This window comes from Mus musculus, chromosome 9 (genome assembly GCF_000001635.26).
Source record: "Mus musculus strain C57BL/6J chromosome 9, GRCm38.p6 C57BL/6J".
In the NCBI taxonomy this organism is placed as follows: Eukaryota; Metazoa; Chordata; class Mammalia; order Rodentia; family Muridae; genus Mus; species Mus musculus.
Window position 1 is genome coordinate 121,847,536 of NC_000075.6, and position 14,085 is coordinate 121,861,620.

Genomic DNA, 14,085 nt, shown 5'->3' on the forward strand with positions numbered 1-14,085 from the left:
AGAGTGGCCGAACCATGAGTATAGGTGGCACTTAGTAACAAGTTCTCAAAACTCAGAACACTGTTAAAGCAGGAAGCCAAAATTTGGAAAGCTTTCTCAAACTTTTCCAGCAGCAGCTAGACAGGGGCGCAGTAGCACGGCTAGTCCACACTCTCGTGTCACGGCTGGGAAGACGGAAAACTCTGACTGGATCGGGCTATACAGTCTGTGATTAGGACCATGAGAGTTGCAGCCTCTTGTTTAACTGTATGAAATACCATCTATCACTACTGCCACTCCAATGTCACAAAGGCCACCACAGCAAGTGCCTAACATCTGCTGGCCCCTGTCATGCTATCATGGACTCTTCTAAAGTTCCAGTTTACACGGGAACAGTGAAAAACAAAGCCCTATGGTCAGTCCTGTAGGCAGCACAGCACAGCACCTGGAATGCAGGCCCTGTGACCCTGGAATGTGCAGGTCTGTGGCGTGGGCACTATCTCCTATATCATTAGTTTAATGACACTGTATGTTCAAGTTCTTAAAGGGCCAGCACCATGACTCAGCAGGAAAAGGTGCTTGCTACACAGACTATGAACCTGTTGATACCCAGGATCCATGGTGGGAGAAAACTGACTCCTCAAAATTGTCTCGTGACTGCTGCACACAAACAACGAAGATAAAAGGAGGGAGCTGGAAAGACGGCTCAATGGTTAAGAGCAAGAAGTGCTCTTGCAGAGAACCCAAATTCATTTCCCAGTACAACTGCCTATAATTCCAGCTCCAGGGATACTCTATGCCTTCAGCCTCATGGGCACTTGCACTCATATGCTCATAACCACACACACGCTCACAACCACAAATAACTGAAAGTCAAACTCTCTCAGAGCAGGGTGGGGCACACAGTAAGTACCCAACAGATGGCAGCATTCAGTTCTAGCTGTAGATGGCCTCTAACCGTCTACTACCACAGGTATTCTGTTTTCTAATCTTTGTGCTGGAAGGATTTACTTTTTCAAAACTGAAATAAAAACAAGACATCTGATATGTTCAGAGTTATTTTAATAACAATACATATGACACCTTGTCTCTATGGAATATTAGTTTGGGTTGGACATGGATTTCAAAGTGCACTTAACATTCTGTATGTCCAAGTATGTGTGTAATGTCTCAAAACACCAGCCCACCCACTGCTGACCTCTCACTTTTGGTACCTGGATAGACACGGCTCTTACGAAGTAGACACACTGCCTGTACTAGGCCATGTATTTCCTTTATCCTTGTGTTACAACATACAGTACCTACTGCTGCCGGGGTTCAACTCCATGGTACAGCACTTGCTTGGCCTATGTGAGACCCTGCACGTAATGCCTAGTACCACAAAAAAGAAACAAAAACCTATAGTTTAAGATGTTTAAGAATTATCCTACTACCAAGCAGCAAAAATAGAACTTTGCAATTATAAAAGAGCTTAACCAGAACCCACAACCAGTTTCTAAGTGTGATTTTAATAAACACTGCCTTTCTGCAGCTCTTATCAGCTTTCCAAGTTGCTGTACGTGCACGCACGCACGCATGCACACACGCACACACACACACACACACAATCTCTTTCTCTCTCTCCCTCCTACTTAGTTATAGGGGATTTATAAGCTAGTTATATTTTGTGGACTCTTTGGAAAGTGTTTTCAGAAGCCAACAAACCTTAAAACCTGAAGTTCTGAAGTCAGCCCACAAGCAGACAAAATAAACGAACCAGAGCAAACAGGATTCTTTCCTGACACCCTCCCAAAGCATGGCCTAGTCTGCACATATTGTGTGTGTATCTGCATTGTCAGCTGCCCTTCTTACAATGACTTTCATCACAAGGGTGTGAGGAAAACACTGTACCCAACTACTTTCAGGTGACAGATTTCTTCTGTGTTACCTTAACCCCCATGAGTGACCTAGTTAGCGAATCAGTCACTAACAATTTGGCAAATCAAGCTGGCAAGAAAGTAAACCAATATTCAATACCGTGTTTTGTCTAAACCCACATGTTATTTATTGTAGATACAAACACGTAACCTCAATATGAGACGTCTAACTAAAGCAAGCACTTCCCATGCCACCAGCTCTTCTAAGGCTTAGGCTTAGGGTTGGCCCAGAATTCCTGATACATGGAGTAGCCCATACCTAAAGAAAAAGAAGAGAAGCATTAAAACATCTCCTTCAACATTCAGAAAACACAGCAGTCTACAGGACCAGGCCAGTGTGAGCAGCTCACCGTGCGTGTCACACCGTTTTAATGAGCAATCACTATTTACCAGGAAATTTTAAAAACACCCACTACATTGGACAAGATCAAGTCAATAAACCGTGATGCCAGTAAAAGCAAGCACGTTTAGGATCCTTTCTACCCTCCCAAACTCAATCCCGTCATATCCTTCTCAGAAAACTTACTATTACCCTGTGCTCAGAATCTGAGCAATGAAATTGAAGACTTACAGAATAAGGATTTCCCATTACAGGAGGCAAAGCTTTTTCACTGCTCTAACTAATTATTCTTTCATAAGAAAATGAATCAAAGGTATTTTCAAACTGTTTTAAGGTCAGCAGAAAGTATTTACGTTGCTTTGTAAGGAAAAGCATCAATGAGAAACAGAAATTTAAGAAATGTCCTGATGAACCTACCAAGAGTCATGGCCCCCACAACAAAGCCCTGGGCTGCTACACGCATGTGGATCAAGTGAATGGACATCTTTGTATTTCCTCTGCTCTTCAGCTTGTACAACCCATAGGCAACAATCGCTGCAAAGCCCGCCATTCCTGCAACACAAAGAATTGTGACTGTGTTAGCTGCACGGGAGAGGAGCCAAGACAACGTGAGCGTTAGCCAATGTACTTTCTGCTATTTTTGTAAGGATACTTTATCAGACCATTCATTAAGTAACACATGAACTAAATTTTCAATCATTTTTGCTTTACAAGCCAAGTCTAGAATTCACAGTGAACAGTAAGCTGGCCTTGAACTCCACTTGGCTCTGCCTCTTAAGCACTGGGTCTTATGTATCCCAGGCTGGCCTCAAATCTGCAATGAGCAGTAGATGAGCTTGACTCCCTGATTCTCCTGCCCCTACCTTCCCAGTGCTGGGTTAGAGCACAAGCCACAATGCTCAGCTAATGATTACTTCTGAACAAATGTGGGTTTATGGAGTAAGTAGTCAGATTTAAGAATGCCAGGGTTAGTGAGTTGTCTCAGCAGGTAAACATGCTGCCAAGCTGGACAATGAGCCCAATTCCTGGAATCCAACTTTTTTTTTTTAAAGCTAGACGTGGTAATTATCTGTAATCCCAGCAGCACTCCTATGGGCAGATGAAAGGTGGAGACAGGAGGCCATAGGCCAGCTAGCCTGTGGTATATAGTGAAGAGAAAGGAAGAGAGAGCTGCCTCAACACAGAGGAAGGAGAGAACCAACTCCTGACGGTCATCCTCAGACCTCCACATGAGCGCTGTGGCACATGCACATAGCACACATAGACAATAATAAAGAAATGACATATTAATTTTAAAACAGACCATATGGTCTCTCAAACGTTTAGGAAATTTTGACAAAATATAATCACACATTAGGCCACAATGAACATTGACTTTCAAAAAGGCTAATAATACTTAGACTGCATAACCTAAAACTAAAATTAGCAGTCAATATACAATAGGCAATACATACACACTAAAGAGGCTAAGCTTGTAATTGAGCTTGGATGTTAAAACAGAGCAAAGGAGATTAGGAAATAACTGAGTTAGCACTGAAAAGGAAGAAACAAAGGACAACAGGACTACTCTTGAGTAAATACAATTTGTCAGACCCAAACCAGAAAGCTGTAGGAGAACGGAGAAAATGGAAAGCCAGCTAGACGTTCCCCTGGTGTTTTCTGCTGCACCAATGACGTCATTTCCTACTTGGGTTCAGTGTGAACGGGACTCTCTGGAGCACTGGTTCTTAACCCTCCTAATGCTGCCGTCCTTTAATATAGTCCTCATGTTATGGTGACCCCCAACCATAAAATCGTATTTGTTGCTACTTAATAACCATAACTATGCTACTGTTATGAATTGTAATGTGAATGTGTGTTTTCCCATGGTTCTAGGTGACCCCTGTGAGAGGGTCAAAACTCACAGGTTGAGAAGCACTGTTAAAAGAGTCAAGTAAAGGAGTCTGAACGGTGGCACCTAACTGGTCTAGTTGCTTCTCATTAGACTGTCTTGTATTCCCTGTGCAGAGAATTACATTGCCCATAGACCAACAGAGTTTCTTCCTAAAGTATGTACACAGCTCCTGCCCTGAATTTGCAAAGTGTCAGTCTCTCCAGGCAACAACAGCAGAGTCCGCACAGATCCCTGATCAATTCCCAACTTTAAAGGGAATGTTTCTACTGCTTTAATACTAATTATAACTCCTATATGCTTTAAGTGAATGAACTATCCCAATTTACTGACTTTAGAATTTCCATTGTTGATCATATTGCTGTTTCCTGGGAAGTAGGGCCTTCATGGCCGCTGCATGCCTCTGAGTCTGGCAGTCTGCGTCTGCCAGTGTTGCTGCCCATCACTGGCGGAAGAATGCAGTGTCCTCTGGGAAGCACCTGTAGGCTTGTGCTTGTCTCTCCTGATTTCATCCTAGATGTCTTTGCTGACTTTCACCTCTATCCTTTCAATGCTAGAAACCTTAACAGGGTTTTTCTGTCTTGAGTCCTGGTAAGTCTCTGGGTCAGAAGGTGGTCTGGGGATCCCCATAGAGCATGGGGCCCTGAAATAACAGCCAAAAACCTGAATATACATAGAACTTTTGTGATGAAATTTATATATTGATCTTACCATATTTCAACAAAATGAGAAAAAAGGTATTTCAGGATCTACTCAATATACAAATTTATCATGCATCCATAGCTCCAAGCTCACAGCAGGCTGCATATCAGAGCATCAGCCAACTTACCAATGGGGACAAACGGTGTCTCCTTAGCTTTCCGAATAAACTTAGACCCCTGACCTTCATCGTATGAAGAGAGAGAAAGGTCTGTGTTGGTTGACATTGTGATTTCTTGAAGAGTCTTCCTGAAAGAGAATTTTTTTTTGAGGTTATGTAATTAAAAGCACCTAGAATATTATTCAATACTGAATGAACTACTATGGTTAGTGAGAAATTTGGTTTCTTTAAAAACAGAAATAGAGATATGCTTTCGTTTTAATCTCAGGAGTGAGATGTGGGGCTGCTTCCGATGTCTGCAGCAGCTGACTATGATTTGCCTCATGCTCTAGCAGAGGCATGGGTTTGCAGCTGCAGGTAGTTTCTGTGATTATGTGACATTTGGAATTCTGGGAACTTTTTAGAGGGTATATAAGGCTAGGGTCCCAGGAGGTGGTATGGTTCGTCAAGTAGTCACATGCAAAGAAATGAGAAGAAATCAGATCTCCTGACAGCGAAGATCAAACTTGTCCCCAAGGAACTTGACACCCCTAGTCAGCAGGAAGTAGTCTAACAATAATGTCACACTTCCCCACCCCCCTCACTTTTTTCTCTATTTAGTGTTAGGGGGTTGAAAAGGTAGGAGAAAGAAGCCACAAAGTAGACAAAGTCCGGCTACAACTATGCCTAGTTTCCATGGTATCTGTTATCTGTGAACTTGAAAAATACTTTTAGAATTGAACTTTCACAATTAAAGAGAATTGTATATATTTATTCTTCCATCACTTTGCCTTTTCTCTCATGTAACAATTTTTCTTTTAACACACTGGGAAAATAGCAATATTCTTTTAAAAGAATGTGTAGATGTCTGTTTGTGTATCTGCTTGCAAATGCCTGAGGAGGCCAGAAGACGCTGATCCCTGAACCTGGACAAGATCGAAATAGCTACTTACAGACATGCTTCCATGTTCCACTGCATAGCTTTTGGGGTTTTCTTTTTTGTTTTGAATAGCCCTGGCTGCCCTGGAACTCAATATATAGACCAGGCTAGCGTTGAATTCAGAGATCTGCCTGCCTCTGCCTCATGGGAGATGGAATCAAAGGCGTACACCACCATGCTGCTGGTTTATTTTTTTTTCCTTCCTTCCTTCCTTCCTTCCTTCCTTCCTTCCTTCCTTCCTTCCTGCTTTCTTTCTATCTGAGGTTATCAGTGTTAACATCAGTACAAACAACGAAAAACAAGTCCTTCAGGGCGGTCTTATTTGACATCTACTATGCTTCTCTTCTGATCCGCCTTCTTTTACACACCTTCCTAATGTTCCCCCAGCTTCCTCTTTATAACATCCTTTTAAGTGGCACTCAAACAAGGCCAAGATGAGCAAATGGTTATATGAGTAAAGGAGCAAAAGAATTCATTCTGCCATCACAGAGAGCAAGGGCTCTCTCTCCCTACAATCACTAATCTCATGCAAGTTCATCAAGGTGCAGGAGTGACAAATCCATGTCATCTTTACTGTGTGTCTCCTGTCGAACTGCCTGTAATCCTGACCCACAGATTAAATAAAGGAGGCAAACACAGCATACAGTACATGAATCTTCAAGTGGTGACAACTGCTATCCACTCATTAGCATGCAATCCTGGACTCTTCATATGCGGCAAAGCCCTCAAAGAAAAGCCAACTCTAATGGGGCAATGTTTAGTTTGAAAAGTGAGCTCACCTCTCCAAGCCGTACACTCCCTAAGGAGTAAATACTATCCTTAACAGAGAAGAAGACTTAGCTAGCTAGAATATTCAGATTAGGGCTAAGACTTTCCCTTTTCTTGTACTCCCAATACTTCCTAACACATTACATCTTACTAAGCTTTGTACATACAAAGCTTGGTAAGCTCAAGGTTCAGGATGTGATTACATTTACAAAATAAAACAAATACTGACTAGGTGCGGTGCACATGGCTGTAAAACCAGCACTCAGAGTCTGAAGGAGAAGGATCTTGAGTTCCAGGCCAGCTCAAAGCATTTACAGAGCTGAGTGCTCTGTCGCAACAGCTCCCCTTTGCCTCTCTACTTCAATTTTCCCCAGTTAACTCTTGGTTTTGCAGGTCTGTGCCTGAATTGGCCTCCTCTGGGAGGTCCTCTTTGGTTACGCCCTCCTACAGAACACTGACAAACACCTGTGTGAGTTCCTGAAGCTGGGGTGCAGACCTGCCCTCTTGCATACATCCCCATGGCCTGCACATAGTGAGTAGAGTACTTTCAGAGTTTGATCAGGCAATGTGAGACCACCAAGCTGCACACACCTATGCCCATTTCCTTTTATTGTTCTTACACAGCATCTATGAAAATGAGAAAATATCCTGAGTGGGTCTTGATTCCTTGAAGTTACAAGTGACAAAAATTATCAGACTACAATCTACTTTAAAAACATCCCTTTGTGGTTGGGGAGGGTAATACACATCTTTAATCCCAGCACTCAAGAGGTAGAGGCAGATGGATCTCTGTGTTCCAGGACAGCCAGAGCTACATAATAGAGGGACTCTATCTCGAAAATATAAAACAAAACAAATCTCCCTTTGTGTTTATGCCTCCTGAACTCATCATGAGAGAGGCACCTCTATTGTGCTGGGGACACAGCTCAGTGACAGAGCACTTGCTAAGCTTGCTTGAGGTCACAGGTTAGATCCCCAGCATTGTCAACAAACACACCATAAATAAGGAAACAAACCATGGCTGGCATCTTTTCCCCATTTCCTAGGTGGTTATGTGTATTGTCCAGTGGGTTCATGGAGCAAAAGGGGGAGGGGGAGGGGGAGGGAGAGAGAACTATTTCTTTACTGTATATAAAAGAACAGAAGACACCCATCCCTTCCCTTCATCACGAGTATGTGATATAGATTATCAAGCTGGAATGGGTGGGGCATTTGACCTCACTTTCAGAATGTTGTTAATTTCATAATGCGGTTAAGAATTGGGGCGCATCATGTAGCCATTATTTCTTTTAGGGGACTAATGATAGCCAGAGTGGTGATATGTGCCTATAATTTCAGCCCTCAAGAGGGGAGAGGATCAGGAGTGCAAAGCTAGCCTAGGCTGCAAAGCAACACTCTGTCTCAAGACAACAACAAAAATAATGAAATCAAATTTACAAAAGACGCCCATCAGGCATGACAGGGCAGATGTCAGGCAAGAAGCTGAAGATGAGTCTGGAGCACAAAGAAAGCCACATGGATAGAACTGTAATTATATGACCCAGTGGATAAGGCATTTACTCCAATGCAAAGGTACGAATTTGTACCAATTATATATGCATTTGGCTACCAGAAAGGGCTACAAAAAGATGAGGAAACTGAAGAGTGTGCTGTGGTGGAAATTGCATGTAATGTCAGTATCAGACTACGGGAAGCAGGAGATCTCAAGTTTGAAGCTAGCCTGGGCTACACAGCAAAACCATGCTGGAAGAGGAGGAGGAAGAAGAAGAGAAGGAAGAGGTGGTAGTGGTGGTAGTATTTATGAAATATAGCCACTTAGGTGAAAAGGAAAGGACATGCTTTAAAACTCACGGTCAATAAGCTCAAATCATAACTTAAGTGTAAGAAATTAAGTAAGAGATGATGATCAATATCCTTATTTTACAGGTGGATAAATGAGTTTGAATTATATGACCATAATATAAGGGTCATGTGGATTGTTCCACACCAGGAATATATTTCTGGAAGGTAGGATTACAATCTGACTCCCCACATACAGTCCACAGTTTTGTTTGACAATTTATTTATTGTTAAATGAACATTTTTATGTTACAGGTGTAAATCTGAACTGAAAATATAAAAATTCATACTGTCTTTGAACTGTAAAAACTGTGTACATTACACCTATAGTTAAATGGGCTATTCTCTCTTCAGTTAAATTATCTAACAATTTCAATTCCAAGTTAAAAAGATTTTTTCCCACTAGATTTTTTTTTATTATCTCACTCACCCAATGACTGACCTATATCTGTCAGAAAGTAGAACATATTTTTATTTTTAAGTCAGCAATAACCAGATATTCAAACTTAGTTTGCTGAGCACATTATTCTGTAAGGCCAGGCATAACTACTGACACACTTTTCCAAAGGCATGGCAACCTAGAAGAGGTAAATAAGAAAATGGTTGGGCATCAGGTGATATAACAGCTGAAGACTCTTCCCAGCATGTCCCTTTGGTCCTAAGAACTATTACCTAAAATAGTAAATTTTAAATTCTGATTTTGCCTAAGTTACCTGTCAGCTTGTGCAAAATGGCTTCTCTGAGATTGTGATTCAAACGGCCAGGGGCACAACACTAGGATTTGTATCTTAAGAAGCCCTTTCAAGTTATACTGTGCAGAGAAGACCTTCTAGCACATTCCAGGAGCACCGAGAACCTTTTGAACCTGTCAAGAATTTGCATCCAAACTGTCAATTTGCAGGGGGCCTCAGTAGTCCGGGAAGCAGATTCCCGGGTAGGGATCACCCCCTCAAAGAGAGGACTGCTTTCCACCCCAGGAATAAACGAGGGAAGCAGAGAACAGAATCGAGTCACCCGGACGGCTGGCACACCTGAACCTTAGTCGTGCTTTTGTGATCTCTGCACCCCGTTCCCTTGTCAGGGGCATTCGCATTCCGCCACAGCCTTCCCTCCTCCATCCGGTGACACAGGGTCACGTAAGGTCTGCGCAAACCCCGGGTGGCGCCCGGGAAGGCCAGGCCGAGGTGCCCGAGCGCTGCGCCCTGCCTCACCTCCCACCTTCTTGTGACCTTGTCCAGACTCCTAGACCCGTGCGATCGCGCTCCCTCTCCCTCTCCTCCCACTGCTCCCGGGATCCCCGAAGCTGGCACCAGCCCGGTCCCCGTTTGCCATCGTTGCCTCCTCCGCGACTCTCGTTCCCTCGGCCACGATCCGCTCCAGAAGCTCCGGCCTCCTTCCTCCGGCTCCACATGCACTGGCCGACGGGGACCCCAAGTCCTCCGCCCACCCGAGGGACCCCCCGCCCCGCAGCCCTCGCCTCCCGCCCGGCTCCCGCTTCACTCACCGAGACGCGGGGTCCCTTCCAGTCCTGCCGGTTTCTGGCCGCCACCCGAGTGCGAGAACACCGGCTTCGCCTGCTGCGGCCACTGCTCGCCCCAGCCAATCAGAAGCCAGCAGCCGGCGAGGCCGGGCCAGAGACTCCCTTTACGTGCGAGGGGCGGTGGGCGTGGTCACTTGTAGCGCGGCGCCCATTGGCTGGGGGGCCGGCCCGGTTCGTGGCGGCGCGCGCTGTTCGTGTCAGACGTGAGGCCTGGGCGGCAGTGCTGGCGCGGTGCCGCCTGGCGGCCGCTGCCTCCCAACCCCAATTGCCTCGAGGTTCTCGCGACCGGTTCGCTGGGCTCCGCGAACGCCACGCACGCAGGCTAGACCGGCTTAGGTGAGCCGAGCGGCCCGCCCGAGCGGGAGCATGCGCCGTCGGGGCGCCTTTGGGTCCCTCCCCGGAGCTGGTGGTGGCCGGAGAGCAGTGACCTCACACATGCCTGGGGAGGAGTCTGATGGGGCAGGCAGCTTCCGGGGCGGGGCTTCGTGTGGGCTCCGGGGATGGCAGACACCGACAGCCCCACTATGGGACGTGTCTGTCCAAGACTCTCAGCGTAGCAGAACATGGCGGCCTCTGAGAGAGGTAGGCTACTGGTAGGTACTCAACTTTGAGTGACTTCAGGGAGAGGAACAATTGTCTCCTCACCCCGAATAGAGCACCAACCACGGACAAGAGAAAGGATTCCGTCTTGTCTACCCTGCCCACCCCTTGCCCCGCCAGAGGCAGCTCTGCAGAGGGCTTCTTCCCCCTTTGTGCACCGATTATATAAACTGGCAAGAGGAACCACAGTGAATCGGCTAACTTTCTAACTTCCCCATACCTCAATGTTTCTTTTCTTTGTAAACTAATTTTATTACATTTACTTGTGTGAACATTTGCTGAGGTCAGAGGACAACCTTCACCAGTCACCTCCTAATGTCTGGACCCTGGGGCTAGAACTCTGATTGTGGGATTTGGTGGCCTTTACCCAGTGAACCATCTTGTTGGGCCCTCAATACGTTTCTTGAATTTCCTGAAGGCTGGTGTAGTCTTATGAGCCACCTTCCAATAACTACATAACAGGTGTCATGACTGAATATTAAAATTTTGTATTACCATTTTATTTATTGTGGGGAGGGGCACATGTGCTATGGCAAATGTGTGGAGAGCAGAGGACAACATGAAGGGACCTGTTGTTTCCTTTGCCCACAGGTTCCAAGGATCAAACACAGGTTAAAAATTATTTGAGTTAAGTCATATGTAGGAAACATTCCATGTTATACATGATAAAACTCTATGCCTGTGGCTGGAGAGTTGTCCCAGTGATTTAAAGGCACTTGTTACTCTTCTTACAAGAGGATCCAGGTTCAGTTCCTGACACTCAACGTGAGGCTCCCAACCATCCCAACTCAGTGGAACTCAAACCCTCTTTTGACTGCTTCAGGCACCAGGCATGTATATATGATGCACATACATGTATACATGCAGGCAAGATACACATATTTTTAAAATAAAACTTTTATGGTGGTGCACACCTTTAATCCTAGTATTTAGGAGGGAGGCAGGTGGATCTCAGAGTTCAAGTCCTTCCTTGTCTACAGTACAAGTTCCAGGACAGCCAGGACTACACAGAGAAGCCCTGGTTCAAAGAACAAAAATGAAATAAAGCTTTCCATACCTTGGATATGTGGCAGCTTTGTGTCTTTGAAAGTATGTTCTTTGTATGGGTGTGCTAAACACAGCTTTGCTGAGCAGGAGTCAGTGGTGGTAAACGAAGAAAGACCTGACTAGAGAAAGCATGTTCCATAGGAGATCGGCAGTGCCCTGCTCTGAGTTTCTGCTGAGGCTGACTGAGCCTTGCCTGGAGTAACTGTTTTCTACACCAACACTTTGTTCAATTTCTAAAATCTCTTGCTAAGGCAGGATGCTTACCTGGGTAAGTAGATAACCACCAGATGTTGGACATACAGCTTATCACAAAGAACATTCAACTGTGCTGCACAGACCACAAGACATGGATGTATATACACCAATGAAAAAGCACCGTCTTATGAAGTCATCAGATTAAATCAGAACACTTGGACATACCAAAACCATATCAGAGAAACCAGGCCCACAAGCTTAGCAAACACACTAGACCAAAGAATGATGGAACTTCCTCACCTGAGTCATAGGACAAGAGGTAGTGCTGGGCGTAGTGACACTTACAGCCCCAGAACTTGGTAGTCTGAAGAGAATTGCAAGTTTGAAGCCAGCAAGACTGTGTGGTAAAACTAAAACAGGAGGACCTTGCTCTGGCATCTGACCTGTCATTGAGTCACTCTACGTTTTCCACTGTATGGATTCCTGATTCTGTTCCAGGAACTTCATCTGAGTACACCACCCTGCCTGATTTGCCCACTAGAACTATATAGGTGTCTAGAATGCTGTACCTTAAACCAGCTGTGCACCTAGGCAGCCTAGTGCTCTGAATAGCTTATTGATGATTCCTTGATGCCTAGCCGTCAGTAGTGATACTACACGAGTGCTAACTCTCTGCCTTACCCTGTAATAGGGCCTCTGAAACCCAGGATGGTCACAGCCTTTTCTTAGTAGTTCTAGGATCGGTATAATTTTGTGTGGCATGAAACGTGGAATCTGAGAGTAAGTAACTAAGATTGGAATGGAGGGCTGTGAGAGATGACTCAGTGGTTAGGGGCACTGGCTGTTCTTCCAGAGGACCAGGGTTCAAATCCTAGAATGCACGTGGCAGCTCACAACTGTTTGTAACTCTACTTCTAGAGGATCCCACACACTCACACAGACATACATGCAGGCAAACACCAGTGCACATTAAATAAAAATGAAAAGAATTAGAATGGAATAAAAGGAATTGACTGGTGGTCATGTTCCCAAATGAAATCAAGACTACTTGGTGCTTGAAGCTTATGAAATGGACATAGCTATGGCTTTATTATTATTCAATAAACTCTTGACATTATGGAAAGATATAAATGTGATTGATTATGGTATAACTTGCTTATAATATTAAAATTATCTTCATTAACCAATAATGAAGATAAACCTAAAATCATTCATCCTTTGATCCTATAAATATAAAGGTCAACACTAACAATGACCAAAGCATATTCATTTTGACAAGGAATTTGTACACTTCAGAGTACTTTAGCTAACTTGTCAGTTTCCAGAAAATGAAATATAGGCTCCTTTGGATCTGAGTGGAAGTCCCAAGTTAACACATACAAACAGTGACCCTGGACTTCTAAAAGATACCACTATTTAAAAAAACAAAACAAAACAAAACAAAACAAAAAAAACCCAGGATCTCATTGAATAACTTAGGCTGGCCTCAAACTTGCAATATTCTTGCCCCAGCCTCATTCTTGTTGGGATTCAAATGGGTCCTCCCCACGCCTGAGAAGTGACTTGCCTTTTCTGTTTATGAACTATGAGTACCAGTTGTGAATGAGGACCTCATACCTGGCATGAAAAGTGGAGATTTTGTGTGACAAGGCAGACCTCCTCCTTGGAGCCTCTGTAGAAAGTACATGTACCTATTAAACCAATTACTTACAGAAACAGGGCTGGTGTATTACCTAGGAAGTCAGGGCCAGTGAAAGGCTCAGCTCGCTGTCAAGCTGAGTGACCTGAGTTGGGACCCACATGGTGGATCAGCTCCTGGAAGTTGTTCTGTGTCTTCCACATGTATGTTGAGGCATGTGTCTTAGTCAGGGTTTCTATTCCTGCACAAACATCATGACCAAGAAGCAAGTTGGGGAGGAAAGGGTTTATTCGGCTTACACTTCCATACTGCTGTTCATCACCAAGGAAGTCAGGACTGGAACTCATGCAGGTCAGGAAGCAGGAGCTGATGCAGAGGCCATGGAGGGATGTTCTTTACTGGCTTGCCTCACCTGGCTTGCTCAGCCTGCTTTCTTATAGAACCAAGACTACCAGCCCTGAGATGGTCCCACCCACAAGGGGCCCTTCCCCCTTGATCACTAATTGAGAAAATGCCTTACAGTTGGATCTCATGGAGGCATTTCCTCAACTGAAGCTCCTTTCTCTGTGATAACTCCAGCTGTGTCAAGCTG

The 14,085-nt window shown here is 44.6% G+C and overlaps 1 protein-coding gene and 1 long non-coding RNA gene across 7 annotated transcripts; one reads left to right on the top strand and one right to left on the bottom strand.

Moving 5' to 3' along the window:
- Positions 1 to 1,021: 1,021 nt before the first annotated feature.
- Higd1a (HIG1 domain family, member 1A) lies at positions 1,022 to 10,261 on the bottom strand. 6 transcript variants are annotated; one of them, NM_001357838.1, is made up of 6 exons: positions 9,977 to 10,261; positions 9,186 to 9,337; positions 8,915 to 9,050; positions 4,956 to 5,070; positions 2,653 to 2,787; positions 1,022 to 2,154 (listed from the first exon to the last, which is right to left on the bottom strand). In NM_001357838.1, exons 4-6 carry the CDS (start codon positions 5,050 to 5,052, stop codon positions 2,099 to 2,101), a joined length of 288 nt encoding a protein of 95 aa, NP_001344767.1. In that variant the 5' UTR covers positions 5,053 to 5,070; positions 8,915 to 9,050; positions 9,186 to 9,337; positions 9,977 to 10,261; the 3' UTR covers positions 1,022 to 2,098. The 6 variants fall into 6 exon arrangements, with proteins under 6 accessions (NP_001344767.1, NP_001344766.1, NP_001344769.1 ...); NM_001357837.1 differs by having other exon boundaries at positions 4,956 to 5,074; NM_001357840.1 differs by lacking the exon at positions 9,186 to 9,337 and having other exon boundaries at positions 4,956 to 5,074; positions 8,903 to 9,050.
- On the top strand, positions 10,212 to 11,673 carry Gm47112 (predicted gene, 47112). Its single transcript, NR_168944.1, has one exon. It is a non-coding gene; the product is annotated as a predicted gene, 47112 (long non-coding RNA).
- Positions 11,674 to 14,085: the final 2,412 nt, after the last annotated feature.

Bases quoted from the DNA above. Each gene is read 5' to 3' on its own strand.
- Higd1a (NM_001357841.1), bottom strand. From the start codon at position 5,052: ATGTCAACCAACACAGACCTTTCTCTCTCTTCATACGATGAAGGTCAG. The intron at 2,788-4,955 runs GTAAGTTGGCTG...TTTGTGTTGCAG, and splicing joins GACACCGTTTGTCCCCATTG to GAATGGCGGGCTTTGCAGCG. The intron at 2,155-2,652 runs GTAGGTTCATCA...CTTTTTCTTTAG, and splicing joins TGTGGGGGCCATGACTCTTG to GTATGGGCTACTCCATGTAT.